The following is a 17,512-nucleotide window of genomic DNA, read 5'->3' on the forward strand; positions in this document are numbered from 1 at the left end:
TAATGGAGCTCTTCCTTTAGGTGCATTGGGTGTGAGAATTTTCCACCTAACAATATTGTACATGATGTATCTATTTAGTAATATATGTATTTTATATAGTTATTACTGCATATATGCTAAGCATGTTTCTATCAATAAACCATCAGGTACACAATGAAAACCATCTGAAGACCACTATTCTATACTATGCTGTACAAGTATGTGGCCAAGTTCCCTGTAGTTGAAAAACAATAGGATAACATAGTTTATTGTAGGATCTGGGCCTCCTGGGTCTTAAGAGGAGATGAACCTTGGCTTTACTAACTTGCACCTAAATGTTCTGAACACCACCACTAACTTACAGGCCTCTAAAGGAAAACTTGTTTTTGAGCCAGAAAACAAATTCCATTCCCGGCAGCAATTTTCTGAACAGTTTCCTACTTGAGTGGCGATCTTACTATGGGGAAATCCACTGAGAGAGCTCCAAGTTAGACCAATGGCAAATAGGAAACCTTGAAGTTCACGTGTCCATTCAAAGAAGTATTTTGTACTCACCATGCTGTGAATGTTAGCATTGAAGCCTGGGCTGCAGTGAGGGGTGGAGTTACAGCTGGAATTAGGAGGAATTGGCTAAGGATTGTGGTTCAGAACTCAAGGTAGGGCTTCCCTGGTGGTGCAGTGGTTAAGAATCCGCCTGCCAACGCAGGGCACACAGGTTCGAGCCCTGGTCCGGCAAGATCCCACATGCCGCGGAGCAACTAAGCCCGAATGCCACAACTACTGAGCCTGGGCTCTAGAGCCCGCAAGCCACAGCTACTGAGTCCGTGCGCCACATCTACTGAAGCCCCCGCGCTCCAGAGCCCGTGCTCTGCAACAAGAGAAGCCATGACAATGAGAAGCCCATGCACCACAACAAAGGGTAGCACCCACTCGCCGCAACTAGAGAAAGCCTGCACGCAGCAACAAAGACCCAACACAGCCAAAAATAATAAATAAATAAATAAATTTTAAAAAGAGAACTCAAGGTAAAGTTGAAATGTAAAATTCGACATTTTCCAGAATTTATGACATGAAATACTGCCCTTGCTAGATGCTCTGTGAATGGCTTCACAGTCAAGTACAGCTGAAGAACCCGATATTGATAACGCCCCTCTCAGATAATCACACTGAATGCTTTTATGCAAGGAGCTTCAAGAAGTTCTGCAAAAAAACCCCCCAAAACAAAAAACTGTTTAACTTAATTTTACGAAGCATTGCTCAAACGAATGTGTCCACAGAACACTTTCTTTTTAAAAAAATAAATAATTTATTTATTTATTTTTTTGCTGCACTGGGTCTTCGTTGCTACGTGCAGGCTTTCTCTAGTTGCGGCGAGTGGGTGCTGCTCTTCATTGCGGTGTGCAGGCCTCTCATTGCGGTGGCTTCTCTTGTTGCAGAGCACGGGCTCTAGGCATGCAAACTTTGGTAGTTGTGGCTCACAGGTTCTAGAGCGCAGGCTCAGTAGTTGTGGCGCACGGGCTTATTTGCTCCACGGCATGTGGGATCTTCCCGGACCAGGGCTCGAACCCATGTCTTAACCACTTAACCATTGTGCCACCGGGGAAGTCCCCCACAGAACACTTATTTCAGACGTTATGTGTTGACATTTGTTCTGGAAAACACTAAAAAATGCTGAATGGAAAGATTATAGATTTGGGAACTGTGATGGTCTATTAAAGAGTTACAGGTCCAAGGTCATCTTCATACTAGCTGTGACAACGTGTAAACAATCTCTCAGACTATTAATTTCCTCATCCATAAAATGGGTATAACAACTCTTACCTAGAAGAATTGTAGTGAAGATTAAAGAGATAATATCTATAAGGTAACCAGCCCATAGCATGTACTCAAAAAAATTAGAATTTCCCCCCTTAATTACAGCGTTAGGTTTTGGAAAGAGAAAGTAGCTCTTGAATATGATGAATCCAGGAAAGAATTACATCAGGATGAGATATGTGCCTTGATTAGCATTTGGGAGGGGGCATAGTACGGGTTAAAAAAGCCAGTTTTAGGACCAGACACGTCACACACTGGCCATGAGAGACCTTGGGCCAGTGTCTTCACCTGAAACTTAGCAACTTCATAGGTAAAATGCAGATATCTACTTCAGGGAGCATTCTGAGGATGAAATAAAATTGTAGGTAAAGTGCCCCATAGGCCTGGAACACAGCAAATGCCCAGAAAAATAATGGTGCCATTGATCATAATAGCATGAGGCACCATTTTTGAACACATACTGTGCCAGGTAAGGAAGGGGCGGAGTTTGGCCATCTCTTCAGAGTGGAGCATGCAGACCATTTCCTCACAATGTACTTTTTAAGGATGCAGATTCCTGCTGATTCTGTCTTTTGGGGGACACAGCCCAGGAATGTGCACTTTGGCGAGCTCCCTGACTGAACCTTCTGGTCACTGAAATTTGAGAACCAATGATTGGGAGGCATGGGTTGCCAGATGGTGAAGCGGCACACCTGGACCAGATAGACACGAACTAGAGAAGGAGTGGACATTAAACGCTCTGGACTGGGAGAAGAGTGGCCCCTCGATATGAGTTTTGGACCCCCAGATTCACCATGACCCCTTAGAGAAGAGCGTTTGCAGGTGTGTGAGCCGGTACGTGCTTGGTGTGTCATTCCTGGAACAGGAGAGCAGTGGTGAGTGCGCCAGTTCCAAGTCAGAACTGAAGGAAGATAGTGGGTAAGAGACCCCAGAGACACAAAGTCAGGTTGATTGCTGACCGCGGTCCAGTTCCCATCCCATCCCACGAGGCTCAGGGGCCCCTGCACGCCTGCCCCGGGAAGCCCATGCCATGGTCATTACCAGATGTATTCTTGAGACTAAGCACTCCTGGTTTAGGAGATTTGGGACAAAACGCTCCCGGGGTGTGTGGGGTATGGGTGGTGGTGTTAAACCACAGAATCACTTTCCTTTCTTATGGGAACAGAGCTTAACCTATGAAGGAAGATTATTCCTAAGTAAGGTGCACCAGAAGATCATTGCTTTAAACTGTTTCCTCTAAGGTGGGATGAATATTGTATCGAAATCCTTCCCTTTGAACTTCTGCGCTGGGATTCTGCTGGTTCTACTCTTCTCTTCCTAGGAAGGTGGGGTGGTGGTGTCCTTTTGGATTCAGCTGGGACCAAGGAGGCTCCGCACCGGTGGTTGGTTTTGCCTTGGCGCTGCCTTCGGGAAAGTAATAAAACATCAGGCAATGCTCTCCACGTCCTGGGAGCAGGCGGCTTGGGCAGTCCCTGTGGCCCAAACGTGGCTGCACCCTCCTACTTCCCTGCCCATCAGGCAATGCCAGCGAGAGGTTCAAACTCCCTGGACATGTAAAGTTTTCCACCTTTCGGCACAGAGCCGAGATGTGGGAGATACCCAGTGAATACAAGGAAGCTTTCTCTTGGTTTCTGGATATTGTAGTTAAAAGAATCAAAGTACACTAAGGTCCAGAGGAGTCATCCCTATTTCTGAGCAATGCCCAAACCTAGCTCACACAGGCTTCTGTTTTTTGATCCCCAAATCCAGGCCAAGATGCCAGGGCACAAAGCTACTCACCCTTTCTTCAGCCAAATAAAATCCATAGACACATCTTCACAATGAAGCTTGAAACCAGTCAAGCACTTTTTTTTATTAAAAAAAAAAAAAGAAAAGTCTAATGGTAAAGTATATAGTCTATACATGCTACAGCTAATTCATTGTTCATCACCCCTCCCCCCTCACATTATATATCCTCATGTATTTTTCGTGTGTGTTAAAAGGAAACAAAGACACCACCAGAATGTGTCAGCTTGCCAAGGGTATGAGGAGTGCTGAGATGTCCAGAGATCTCCAGCATCATCCTGTGAGCAGACGCGAGGTGGTGGGGCAATGCTGTCAGAGCCCACTGCTCCTGGAGGGATGCAAGAAATGGCCTAGTTACTTGGTGGCTCCCTGAAGCAGGAAATGTGGGTTGTAGCCAAGGTGACCAGTTTCTTATCACCCCGTGAGTGGAAGGGGCGCTGCTACTAACAATTACATGGGCACAATGTCACAGACGGGCGTACACTGGGGTAAAATATGGACACCTTAGTTGTGTTAGGATTGCTTATTGCCATCATAAGCCTGGTGGGTGCACCTCCTCTTGTACGTTTATAGAAGACCTGAAAGTGAAGGCTACTGGCTGTGGCACTGGGCTTGGCCTCTTCAAGGACAACAGAAGTTGAGTCCCTTGTTCCTGACTGGAGCCAAGAAGGCCTATTTGGGAGCAGACGATAAAAACGGGAAAGGTGGAATGTGGAAACACGATGGGTGGCTTGAAAACTCCACAAGGTAGCACCAGAAAGCAGACGTTACCCCATGGGGCTGGACGGTCAAGTCTGTGAGAAGGGTCCTCAGCAGGTGGTCCATGCGCAGACAAAGACTCTGGAGCCTCCTGGTTTTAACTCTACAACTCCACAACTCTGTCTGTGACCTTCACGGGCTAAGGTCCATCTAGACGTTACTTGGCCAAGTTAGGAGCAATCCCTCCAGGCTAACGGAGGGCTTGCCGCACCCTCAGGCCTCAACGCAAGCCAGTTTCCTACTCATTCAGGCCACACTGTTTGGCAATAGGGAATCTTCATCTATGGTCTGGTATGGTTGTTTGCAGCAGAAGCCCTGAAGGACAGGCCTGACAACCAAGGAGGGGACAAGACTGCCACGTGACTCAGGTTGTTACATGTACATTATCACAGCCCAAAGTGAAGGGCAAGACCTGACCCGACACTTAAAAACTCAGAAACAATGAAAGGACGGGAGCCAAGCCGAGGCACGAATGTTCTCGTTCTTGATGATGTTGAGTTGCCAGCTACCTGAGGCCAGGAGCGATTTCTACTTCATCCCACTCAGTGCCGTGTACTCGGTACAAACGAAATAAATACTAGACTGTCCATCCCTCAGCCTAAGAGTAGGGTCTTCCAACCTTGGGGAGATTTGGCATCTGTCCTTTAATGTGGCAAGTTTGTTTTCCTACATTCTACCTGGTAAGGAAATCCTCTGTGGGCCCAGAAATGTTTTAAGGCCAAGAACTTTGTCTAAGAAATCAATCACGTGGCGAGGCTTTGGGGAGGACATGTAACATGACTACTGGAAGCCTGGTGAGGCTCTAGCAATCTCCCGGCAGGGCAGGGCATTAAAAATGGTTTGAGCTGCAGCCCAGCTCCCCAAGTCTCATCCTGGGACAAGGACATAAACCCACCAAATGGCAAAGAAATTCTGAGTAAAAAACTTGAGTAAAGGCCTATTTTATCAAGGGGTGGTCCTAAAACGCAGATTTTCCAAAGATTTGGCGTTATGACTACAAGCTGTAGTTTTGCCCTAGGGTGTAAGATAAAACAGCCATCCCGAGAAAGTATGCGGGGGTGAGGAAAGGAATAAAATCCATCCTTGCCTGCCTTTCTGGGCTGGCATTTGGCCTGTGACCTACTGACATGTGTGATGGTGGGGTCAGGAGAGGAAAAACCTAAATTGAGAGGGAGGGTCACCTGCTTCCCTGGAAGCACCATGAACATTTCATTGTTGATGGCAGAGGAAACGTCACGGGCACTGGGGAGAAAAAACGGGATTCAAGTCTCAGCTTGGTCAATATTTGGATGACGCTGACTTCAACCTCTGAACCTCAGTGCTCTCATGACAGATTGGGGCTGATCCTAGGCACCTCACAGGGTTGAAGTGAGGATGAGATTAAAGGACGGAGCGTGCGTAGGCACCGGTAACCTGCCCGGAGGCTGGCACAAAAGTTATTCCTATGGCCCTGGACATTTGCCACGGTGGTGACTCCAGGGGATTTTGCATCTGCTCTATCAAATGCGCATAGAATGGTGGCTACAGTCCTGGATGGTATCAACCTAAGCCCCCAGGTGAGGACAGCTAGGGAGAGCCGTTGGCCCTCAAGACCGTCCCTTGCAGCTGCCTGGGGAAGTACCCTCACCGTGGTAGGAGGAGCTGGAGAGAGGAGTCCTCAGGCCACACATGTGTCCTGAGGAAAGAACAGTGAACAGAGAGAAATGTGGCTTTAGGACCTTCAGTTCACGCCAGAATAATAACAATAAAAAGGCTGATTACTTTTTCATGTGCAGGGAAAATTTTCTATCCAGAAAAAGGCGGAATTAGTCCATTCCCACCCAGCTGACCCCTGGAAAGAGGAAATGAAGCCAAAGACAAACGCCTTCAGTGGAATCTGCACACAAAAATCAAAGCTCTTCACAGCCAGGCACGGAGCCACTCGCAGCCTGGTCTACACCCAGCGCCTAGTACATAGCAGGCACTCGCAAAATACTAGAAAAGGTCAATGAAAGCTGAGAGATAATCAGAAAAGAAAAATTTAGAGTTTTGTCTTTTGAAATGTAGTCAAATCCTGCATAACAGCTTCATGAATGGTGTTTAAACCAAAATGGGTCAAAAACTCAGGAAAACGTGCTGTGGGGCCTCCTCCCGAGTGAGGGGACCTTGGAGGGTGGATGGCCCTCTCCCATTCTCCCTTCTGCCCCTGGCTGCCATCTTCCCCCCAAGGTTCTGGGAACAGGGCTGGGGGCAAGTGGGCACGGCAGGGCACCTCAGGGCCCTGTCCCAAGACTCTCGGGGTGTGGGATTTACAGACCTACTGAAGGAAGGAATAAAGATGCGATTGTGGATCAGGGAAGGATCCAGAGCCCATGTGGCAGTGAGGAGGGGTGGGGAGGGGAGGGGAGACTGGAAGAGAGCTGTCTGCCCATAAATTTTGGCACTGCAGGTAGACGGCGAGCATCCCTGGGAAAGCTGCTCTTGTGGTCCCAAAAGCATGGCAGCAGATGACTACTCTGCATCAGAGATCTCTGGGGGCAGGGCCAGAGGGCCACTTCCTCTTGTCCTGCAGAGTAGGGTGGGATGAGGAGGGGTGCTGCATTCTCACCCCCAAGGCAGCCTGGACCCCAGGCAAGAGCTCTGGGCTGGAAGCCAGAAACCCTGGGTCCTGATTCTCGTTCTGCAGTGTAGCTGTGTCTCTATGTGACTCAGTGAACCACATCAGTCAAAACGGGTGCAAGGGCTGCCCCAGGTTCCTTCCAGTGAGACCACAGAGAGGGAGAGTGCATGGAAAGAAAAAAAGAGAAAACTACTCTTCGAGTGCCAGAGAGGAGCAGGAAGCAGCAGCAGAGACAGGAGGTTCTGCCTGGCCCTCGGATCCCCGTCTCCTTATGGGACTACTGCCTACTCTGCCCAGTTTGCTGGAGACTCCGCTGCTGGCCCTTGAGCCACCAGGGTCCCTCAAGGCTGGCATGTGAGACCACCTTGGCTCCCTTTGCTCCATAAGTTCTATCCCCCGGGGTGGGCACCAGCACAGGAGCAGGAAACAGGGCTCTGTGGCAGCACCGGGGCCGTGGGCAGCCTTGTGTGGAGCAACCATATGGGGTCCAGGGCAGCCTTCAGTAGATGCTACAATGGGTTGGAGGGGTGTTGGGTGTGGGAGCAGCCACCCGGCCCCCACATGCACAGCCCAGGGCAGCCAGCTGGCGTCTCCCTCTCCCCGCCTGGTTTGCCTCTTACAGGGGCAGGGCACAGGCATGGAAGTCAGGCCAGCCTGGATGCAAATCCCCTTTCCTCCTCTTCCCAGCTAGTGTGCCCTTGGGCCCATTGAACCCGTTTCCTCATCTATAAAACAGGTGTAATAGTATCAGAGAGGGCTGCTGTGAGGGTTCAGCATGAAGGTAAAGTGCCAAGTACAGCGTTTGGCACCTACTAGCTACTCAGCAAAGAGGAGCTCCCAAGGGGCGTGGCTTGTGAACGGTCCCCTTATTCAAACAGACCTTGAGATTCTTGCTCTAGGTAGGCAGAAGTGAAAGGCCCCCCCAAAAGCGGGCTGGGGATTCTTGTTTAAAAGCCCTGGGTTGGACCCCAGCCTGCAGCAGGAAAAGGGGAGCATGCTTGGAGCTGGAAGCACTCCTTTAGAACTGATCAGGGTCCCAGCACAGAAGGGAGGCAGCATGGCTGGGAGGACCTCCAGGCCCACTCCTGGGGCAGCTGCATCTGCTTGAACCTGAGAGGCCCGTGGACCTGAGGCCTCGGGGAAGACACCACCTCCCTGGAACTGGCAACGGAGCTGACTTCTACGGGATGAAGTTCTTTCTGGGACCAGGCATTTTGGAAACTGAGTGAATCAAGTTGCTTGACATGAATGAACTGGGTGGGGTGCTGGGTCGGCAGAGGGCTACCCATACTCTGCCTGATCCGATCAACAAGAGACCCTTGCTGTAGTTTCTCCAGATGATGGATTCCGGTCCTAGAGACCTCAGAGAGTCATGGTCCAGCTGTTGGGTGGGCAGGGAAGCTGGGTGGCAATGCCACTGGCCTTAAGGCAGGGACGCTGAGTAGAGAGAAAGGGGTGTGGCCTCTGAGCCTCCAGGGGACGCTGTGATGGGAGGGATCCCTCTCCACCCAGAGAAGGGAAGAAACCACAGTATTCCAGTCTTCCTTCCTTTGAAGCTGCGTGGAGGTTGATAAATTAAGAGGCATATTAAATATGTAGGTAAAGCCGGCAGGGTCGTGCAGGACTTCCAGGCAGGAAGGGAGCAGGCTAGGGCTTCTTTCTGAGATAGTTGGAAGGAATCCACCCCTCCCAGGAGGGGGCCCCGCTTTGCACCTGGCAGAACCACCAGCCGCTGCTGTTCTTTTCCCGGACCTCGAACACCGTCCCCTCCTGGAAGCCGCTGGTACCTTCGTCTCCTTCAAAGTTGGCCACGGCCACGTACAAGTCCTTGGGGCCGTCTGCATTGGGGAAGGGGGCTGCAGCCACTTTCTCCTTGTTTTCTCCCATCTTGCCCATCATCCGTGGCCCCAGCCCACCTTTGCCTCGCATGTCATCCTGCCCCCCTGAGGAGTTGGAGAGAAAAGGTTTGGCTTTTGGGGGGACAAGCAGGGCCCGGCCTGGGACAGGAGCTGCCTTGCCTTCGGTGGGCTCCCGCTGCGGCCCTCTGACCTCTGGAAGGGGCCCTCTGACCTCTGGAAGGGGCCTGGACGACGAGGAGGTTTTCTTGGGGGGTGGTGGTCTTCGAGGAGGGACCACAGGTCTCTGCTGGGAAGCCTCTTGGAGGGGGACTGGCACATTCTTAGGCACAGGATCTGCGGTCTTGGCCGGCCTTGGAGGGGCTCTGCAGGACGTCTCCTTTGGGCTGAGCCCATCCTGTTTGCTCGTCCTGTCCTGGGCACGGCCAGGCCCCTCCCCTGGGAGGAAGCCACGGCTGATGGCCACGTCCTGGCCTCCCCCAGCCTGGGGGCTGCTCTCTCCGTCCAACGAGGGTTTCTCTTGGGACTTGGCAGGCCTGAGCTTGCTCCTGAGGTTACAGATGTCCACTTGGTCTTCGCCCTGAGGTGGCTCTGTCCTGGGGGAAGGAGCTGGTTTTGGCCTAACCTGAGGTTTGGACTTTAAGAAGGGATTCTGGGGAACAGCTTCCGGCCTCTCCTCCGGTGGGTCAGCTTTGGATTTGGAGACAGGTCGGAGGTTGGGCTTCTTCACTTCCTTGGCCAATACTTTATGGCCACACTCCAGCCCCATCTCATTTTTCAGCTGGAACAACTTGCTTTTGTCAGGTTTGGACTCTGGTCTCCTGCTGTCCCGGGCTGGAGGCGTGTGTTTGGTTGGGATCATTGGCAAGATCATGCCAGGAGGCTTGGGTGAAGAACCTCTGAGCTGCTCCATCCTCTGTCGCTCCTGCAGCTCCCCTTCCGACTTGATGATGGATTCTTTCCGGGGAGGGAGGCTGGGCTTCTCCTCCAGGTCGGGGTCTGAGATCTCCTCGTAGCCTGCACACGAGGACGTGTCTGAAGATGCCTTCCTTGGGACCTCCTTACCACCCTTCCAGTCTTTGGACCATGGCATGGCGGAGTCCACAGCCCCATGTGGTGCATCGGGTAGGGGCCGGGACGGGCCGACGGCTTCACTGCCCGTGCAGTTCTCCATTGCTGCTGCATCTCCCAACCGGAGCTGCGTCACCTCATTGGGCAAGGGAGCCAGAAAGTTGGGTCTTGAGGCATTGCTGGTTTTCTTATACTTATCGATGAAAGTCGCTGGGGCCCACCCTTCCTTATCTTCAATCTGAATGTACCACCAGCCGCTCAAGTTCTTCTCGATCACCTGGAAGGGAGGCCAGAGGAAAGCACTGAGTAGGTATGGTGTCAGGGCCAGTGGGCCAGGATGGTCTGGGAGAACCCACATGCAGCTGGGGTTCTGGAATCAGGGATTTTACATTCGTCAGATTCCCAGACAATATCTCTGGGGGACCATCTATGAGGCTGCTGTGTATCAGAAACATCTTACATGGGGGTAGGTGCTCGTGTAATTTTGGATTTCCTCAAAATCAGTCCTTGAGATATGAACTGGGGTGTAGGTAGTTAATCTGAGAGATGATTCCAGGAAGCCCAAGTGAGGAACTGAGGAAAGGGAGAGCCAGTTAGGAGCAGTTAATGCTCTTGGGCCAGTGGGGCTTAATTTAACAGGGATCCTCTGAGAGACTGTGCCGAATCAGACATTGGGGGTGGGGACACTTATCTCCTGACCCCTAGTCCCTCCCCCTCCCCAAGACATTAACCCTCCCCCTTTCTGGGTGATGCCCTTAGGTGGGCATAGGAGGTAGGAAGCAGTTGCGGGGTTGGGATAGAGGGCAGGCCACCAGCGGTGTCTGCTAAAATTCTGAAGAAGTTCAAGGCGAACCCCCGATACAGCCCAAACTAGCCTTGATCGCTGCTCCTTTGGTTGAGCACCAGACAGAACAGTTGGCTGGTGTTTATATGCCATGCCGTATGAAAAATGTGCATCCTGAAATGTGGGGAGCACACCTAGCTCATGTTTAGGTACAGGGGAACTGATGCTGATGGAGGTACAACAAACTCATCTCATCTCCCTCTCCCTCTGGGATACACACCCATGGACTGGAACGGTGGGTGGAATCACTCATGTTATTTAATACCTTATGTTTCCTGTCTCCTTTTTGTTTAGTACCATGTGGCTAAATTCACACGGGTGAAAGGTGCACACGCTGCATGTTACGGGCTGAACTGAGTCCCCCCCAGCTTATATGTTGAAGCCCTAAACTCTGTACCTTAGATTGTGACTGCGTTCAAAGACAGAGCCTTTTAAGAGGTAATTAGGTTAAAATGGGGTCATTAGGGTGGGCCCTAGTCCAATATGACTGTTGTCCTTATAAGAGGAGATGAGGACACACAGAACATCCAGAATGAGGGACGACCACGGGTGAACACAGAGAGAAGGTGGCCAGCTGTGAGGCAAGGAGAGAGGCCTCAGGAAAAGCCAAACCTGCTGACACCTTGATCTTGGACATCCAGCCTATAGAACATGAGAAAATCCATCTCTGTTGTTTAAACCACCCAGTCTTCTGTGATGGCAGCCTGAGCAAACTAATAAACAGCAATACCACAGCAGGCTCTGTGCACAGGAGAGCTAGTTAATGATTACAACCACCTGATGAGATGGGGATTGTCATCCCATTGTACAGATGCAGAACCAAGCCTCAGGAGAGCTGAGGAGCTCGCAGAGGGTCACGCAGAAAGTCAGTGGTGGAGGCGGGAGTCAAAGGCAGCCTGGTGGGCTCCAGAGCCTGAGGCTTTACTACCCAGCCCTGCCCTGGAAAGTGGACCTTGCTTGGCGGGGGAGACGTGCCTGAGGTGAGAAAGCGCTAGGGGCTGAGGGCTGTGGGTATGGTTCTGCTGTTGTGCTCTGCCACCCAGATCAGAGAGAAAGGCAGCCACAGACCCAGTGCAGGAGCAGAGGCTGGCCTCTGAGATGCTACATCACAAAACAGAGAGGATGGTAAGAACAGTAATGCCTACTTGTAGGGTTTCCATGATGACCACATAAGCTAATGCGTGCAATAGCACTTGGTAAAGGCTGAAGGGAAAATGTTACCTATTAGTATTAAATTACAGGGGAGAGCACTGAGAACGCAGCAGGCATGTGGCAGGCATATACTTAACACGTCCCACTGGAGTCTCTCCAGGAAAGGGTACTGATAAATGGAAGCCCTTTACGTGCTGGTGACCAGCATCTTATCAACACTTGGTAGCTCTGGTAATGACTGAAGGTGATTCTGGGCATACAAGTCATTGTCAGCACATCCGTGAATTCAACAACTGTAAGACTAAGTATGTATGTGAGCAAATGAAAATAGAACAATTAATCAAAATGAAATCTATCAATGAGGAATTTATAAGCTTACACTCCACCATGTACTATGGCAGAAGCTCTCAACATTTGTGTCCTTAATTGCGATGCATGGGAGTTTTCATTTACTAGATAGAGGCTAAGAGCTATTACGAATACAGTCAGTCATACCTAATTAAAAAAAATTTTTGTAAATTAATTAATTTCTGGCTGCGTTGGGTCTTCATTGCTGTGCGAGGGCTTTCTCTAGTTGCAGTGAGTGGGGGGTACCCTTCGTCATGGTGAACAGGCTTCTCATTGTGGTGGCTTCCCTTGTGGAGCACGGGCTCTAGGCACGTGGGGTTCAGTAGTTGTGGCATGCAGGCTCAGTAGTTGTGGTGCACGGGCTCAGTTGCTCCATGGCTCATGGGATCTTCCCGGACCAGGGCTTGAACCTGTGTCCCCTGCGTTGGCAGGTGGATTCTTAACCACTGCACCACGAGGGAAGTCCCCAGTCAAACCTCATTTTATTGCACTTCACTTTATTGCGCTTTGCAGGTACTGCATTGTTTTTTTTTTGCTGTTGTTACGAATTGCTCATTTTCACAATATTTCAAACTTTTTCATTGTTATTATATGTGTAATGGTGATCTGCGGTCAGTGATCTTTGATGTTACTATTGCAAAAAGATTATGACTTGCTGAAGGCTCAGATGATGGTTTGCATTTTTTAGCAATTAAGTTTTTTATGGTTGTTTGTTTTTTTTTTTTTTTTTGCGGTACGCGGGCCTCTCACTGCTGTGGCCTCTCCCGTTGCGGAGAACAGGCTCCGGATGCGCAGGCTCAGCGGCCATGGCTCACGGGCCTAGCCGCTCCGCAGCATGTGGGATCTTCCCAGACCGGGGCATGAACCCGTGTCCCCTACATCGGCAGGCAGACTCTCAACCACTGCACCACCAGGGAAGCCCCGCAATTAAGTATTTTTTAATTAAGGTCTGCACTTTTTTTAAAAAATAAATTTATTTATTTTATTTGTTTATCTTTGGCTATGTTGGGTCTTCGTTGCTGTGCACGGGCTTTCTCTAGTTTCTCTACTCTTCAGTGAGTTGCTCAGGCTTCTCATTGTGGTGGCGTCTCCTGTTGCGGAGCACAGGCTCCAGGTGTGCGAACTTCAGTAGTTGTGGCACACGGGCTGTGCCACAGGGAAGGCGGGTCTGCACATTTTTTTAGACATAATGCTGTTGCACACTTAATAGATTATAGTATAATGTAAACACACTTTTATATGCACTGGGAAACCAAAACATTCATGTGACTTGCTTTATTGTGATACTGGCTTTATAGGGGTGGTTTGGAACCGAACCTACAATATCTCCAAGGTTGGCCTGTAAAAGCAAATGCAAAGTCACAAGAATGGAGATGAAAGAATATAGCCTGGGCTTTAAAACCAGAGAGATTTGGGATCAAATCCCAGCTCCACCACTTACCAGCTATGTAACCTTAGACATTTACCTAACCTCTCTTTGTCTCAGATACATCTGTAAAGTGGGCTGGGGACTTCCCTGGTGGTGCAGTGGTTGAGGATCTGCCTGCCAAGGCAGGGGATATGGGTTTGAGCCCTGGTCTGGGAAGATCCCACATGCCGCGGAGCCACAGATCCACTAAGCCCGTGCGCCACAACTACTGAGCCCGCGTGCCTAGAGCCCGTGCTCCACAACGAGAGAAGCCACCGCAATGAGAAGCCTGCGCACCACAAAGAAGAGGAGCCCTCGCTCGCCGCCAACTAAAGGAAGCCCACGCGCAGCAACGAAGACCCAACGCAGCCAAAAATAAATAAATATTAAAAAATAAATAAATAAAGATAAAATGGGCTGAATGTATCGACCTCTTGGGACTTCTGTGAAGATCAGTTATGAAGGATGTAAGGTACTCGGCACAGATAAGTGTCTGTATCGACATTTTAAAAAAAATAAAATGGGCTCAATGTATCGACCTCTTGGGACTTGTTTGAAGATTAGTTATGAAGGACGTAAGGTACTCGGCACAGATAAGTGTCTGTATCATCATTATAATTGTATCATCATTAGTAAAACATGTTTTGAAGATACATGGACCAAGCAAGGAACTAAGGTATTCCTTGTAGCTCCACTGCTAGAACACTGTGGTTCCATTCATGAATCCTGAACACTAAGATGATGTTGAATTGAACCAGGAAGCAAAACTGGAGGAGAAGAAAACAAAGGAGACAGTGTTTATCATAAGAACTCTCGGTTAAACCAAAAACTGTAGGGTCAACTATTTCTCACTCAAGTCCTTCAAGTCATCACTAGCAGAACCTATGCTGACATCACAGAACAATAGGAAAGCAGAGAAGTTTCAAGGATGGGTTACATTTGTGCTTCCTGGGAAAGAATGCTGGGTATGTGAGCTATTTATTGGCTCAGCTTTAGCAAAAACAGACAGAATAAAAGCCAGAAATGAGACAGGGAATGGTTCTGGTTGAAGTGCGGGTGCAGCCTTGGAGGGAGACTCCCCAGCATCTCCAGAAGACCCCAGGGATCCATTTACTCCCTACTGCACACAGCGTCAGCCCTCAGCTTCACTGCATCGTCCGGAACACCTTGAGCTGCCCTAGGTGGATTTCCGAATGCTCTGAGCCAGGGAGTGCTGGTGCGTATTGGCAAATGCCCTGTTTGCCAGCACGCTCAAACAATGGTGTGTGTTTGTACAAAATGCTGGAAACTCATTGTCTTAAAGGAGAAGAAGGTTTTATCATGTTCTTCAATGCTCTTGGGAAAAAACAAACAAACAAAAAAAACTTTTATAATATGCAAGCCAGACTTCTGGTTTCAAGATGGGAGACGGAATGAACAGCAGTTTCCCCTTAATGCAATAAAGCCAGGAAACAAATGAATATCAGTAGAAAGCCAAGTGCAGAAAGAGGAAGGGGAGAAGTTAGTGGACTAGGAATTGTGAGGAATCACGGACGGGCAGAAGCTGCAAAGGGGGGCTGTGGCCCAGGACTGCTGCAGGGGGTTTTGTTGCAAAAGGTAGTAGCAGTGTGAGGTCTGCCAGACTTTGAGGGGGTAGGATCTGAGACTAGGAAGGCCCAGGGGCAAGTGACAGGGGATTAACTGGGATACCACGGCAGAAGCAACAAGGCTGGTTGACCCCTCTATGCCCTTTGTTCCATTCCTGTAGGGGAGGTGGTATGAAGGAGGTGATTGCTCATGAGTGGAACAGCGAAAGAATGAGCTTGGGTCAGAGACAAGACACTGCTCAGTGGCTGGCTCAGAAGTCCCCGATCTGGCACTGAAGCCGGTGGAAGTCAACCAGCCCCTTGTGTACACTCCCCAACTGGGCTGTTTGACTGCTGCCTCTTCTTGTACTGCCCAAGACAAGTCCTAACACCATGAAAAGAACTGAAATAAATAATACCAACACCACTGCAAAGGATTTACAACCGAGGAGAGAGATCATGAACAATAACATATTTAATATCCTTATACAGATATAGAAGGGCATCGATATCGTGAAAGAACAGGCTATTATGAAATGAGAACACGTAACTAGGAAAAAGAATCAATAAGTGCTCTTGGAAATAAAAATGATAGTTGCTGAAATAAAATAAGAAACAGACTGAATTGTTAAAGAGCAAATTAATGGACTAAAAGATGAAGCAGAATGCTCTAGGAATGCAGTACAAAGGAATGAAGGTGGAAAATATGAAAGAAACGTTAAGAGACATGGAAAATAGGGGCAGAAGCTCCCATACTGTTTCATAACCATTCCAAAAGGAAAGAATAAAAGGAGTGAAGAGAGTCATTATTTAAAGAAGTAAAAGTGATGGACTTCCCTGGAGGTCCAGTGGTTAAGACTCTGTGCTTCCACTGCAGGGGGCAAGGGTTTGATCCCTTATCAGGGAACTAAGATCCTGCATGCCATGCGGTGGGGCTCCCCTACCCAAAAAAAAAAAAAAAAAAAAAAGAAGTAAAAGTGGGAAAATTTCTAGGAAGATCTCCTGAGTCCTTAGATTGAAAAGACCCACCACATGCTGAGCAGGATATAAAAATAAAGAAACATACCTAGACATGCTTTAGTGAAACATCGGCATTTTAAAGACAGTGAGGAGCTCCTGAGAAAATCAGAGAAATGACAGCTAATGAAAAAGAGAACAAGGACCAGGTGGAGAGTAGCTGCTTCCTAGCAACACTAGATGCAGGAAAAGAATGGGACAATCTATTCAAAGTGCCAAGGGAAGATGACTGGAATTCAAAACTCAGTCACTGAAGAATGAGGGGAGAATATTTTTCATAATGTCAAGAAAGCATTATGTACACAAATGAGGGCCTGTCCTTAGTTAAGGATTGAGATGTATGGTCCCATAGAAGCTAACGGAAGGGTAGGAAGGGACACCAGTGTGAACCTGGGGAGGCTTCCCAGAGGAGGCAGGGATTTGAAGAATGAGGTGGATTTTGATATGCCAAGTTCAGTTCTAAGAATGGCCTTGAGAGCCTTCTATAAGAAAACACGTAGTGGGCTAGGAGCTGGGTTAAAGGAAGGTTAAAGGCAGAGAGAGCAAGAGAGGTGGGGAAGGGCCAGCTGAACCAGTGGGGTTCAGAGGAAAGGAGTGAAAATAAGGCTGAATAGCAATGGGAGGAAGAACAGCCCTTGATGTGGAAAGATGTTAAGAGACAGGCATATGTTTCATGTCAGAATAACATACATGTTTTAAACAGCAAAATGGGGGAACTGGGCACAGAATTATCTTGAAGCACAAGCAAGATGCCTTGTGAGTTCTCTCTGTGGATTTGAAATTAGAAAGAACAGATTGGGAGGAAAAAAAAGGAGCAGATAAAAAGCCTTTTAGAGCCTTGGAGGTATTTCCACCGTCCCCTCAGTTTCTCTGTGAGGATTGGGATTTGCATTTTAAAAAATTAGTTTGACAGGCTTCAACCCAGGTTCTTTAAACACCCCTGCAGACAGCCCTCCTGCTGTCTGCATGGATTAAAGGACACTTGGCTTGAGGAGAACTTTCTAGAGAGGCTTGGGCAGAATCAGTGGTGGTGAGACCCAGGATGCACCTTCGGGAAGTCGCCTCCTCCCGGGCTCACTGGGCAGCTGCCCTGGGACTCGAGGGGGAGAGAGGGCGGGGGCAGGAGGTGTCAGAGCGGGAGGGAAAATGGTGGGTTCTTTGGAGGCCTAGAGAAGTGACTAAAGACCCTTAGTACACGTGCCACACTTAGGCACTGGCTCAGTAATCATTTGTTCACTCTTTATTTCCTTCGTTCATTCAAACATTCATTCATAAAGGAATGGCTCTCTGAGCACCTACTGTGGACCAGCCCCA

The 17,512-nt window shown here is 49.2% G+C and overlaps 1 protein-coding gene across 5 annotated transcripts in view; it reads right to left on the reverse strand.

Annotated features, from left to right (window-relative positions):
• Window positions 1-4,644: 4,644 nt before the first annotated feature.
• Window positions 4,645-17,512, reverse strand: part of SH3PXD2B (SH3 and PX domains 2B) — a 111,874-nt gene continuing 99,006 nt past the window's right edge. For all 5 annotated transcript variants that reach the window (XM_060296606.1, XM_060296607.1, XM_060296605.1 and 2 more), the window contains one exon: window positions 4,645-10,141. In XM_060296606.1, coding sequence (XP_060152589.1) covers window positions 8,585-10,141 — 1,557 coding nt within the window. In that variant the 3' untranslated portion in view covers window positions 4,645-8,584. The remainder of the gene's footprint in view (window positions 10,142-17,512) is intronic.

This window comes from Globicephala melas, chromosome 3 (genome assembly GCF_963455315.2).
Source record: "Globicephala melas chromosome 3, mGloMel1.2, whole genome shotgun sequence".
Lineage (NCBI taxonomy): Eukaryota > Metazoa > Chordata > Mammalia > Artiodactyla > Delphinidae > Globicephala > Globicephala melas.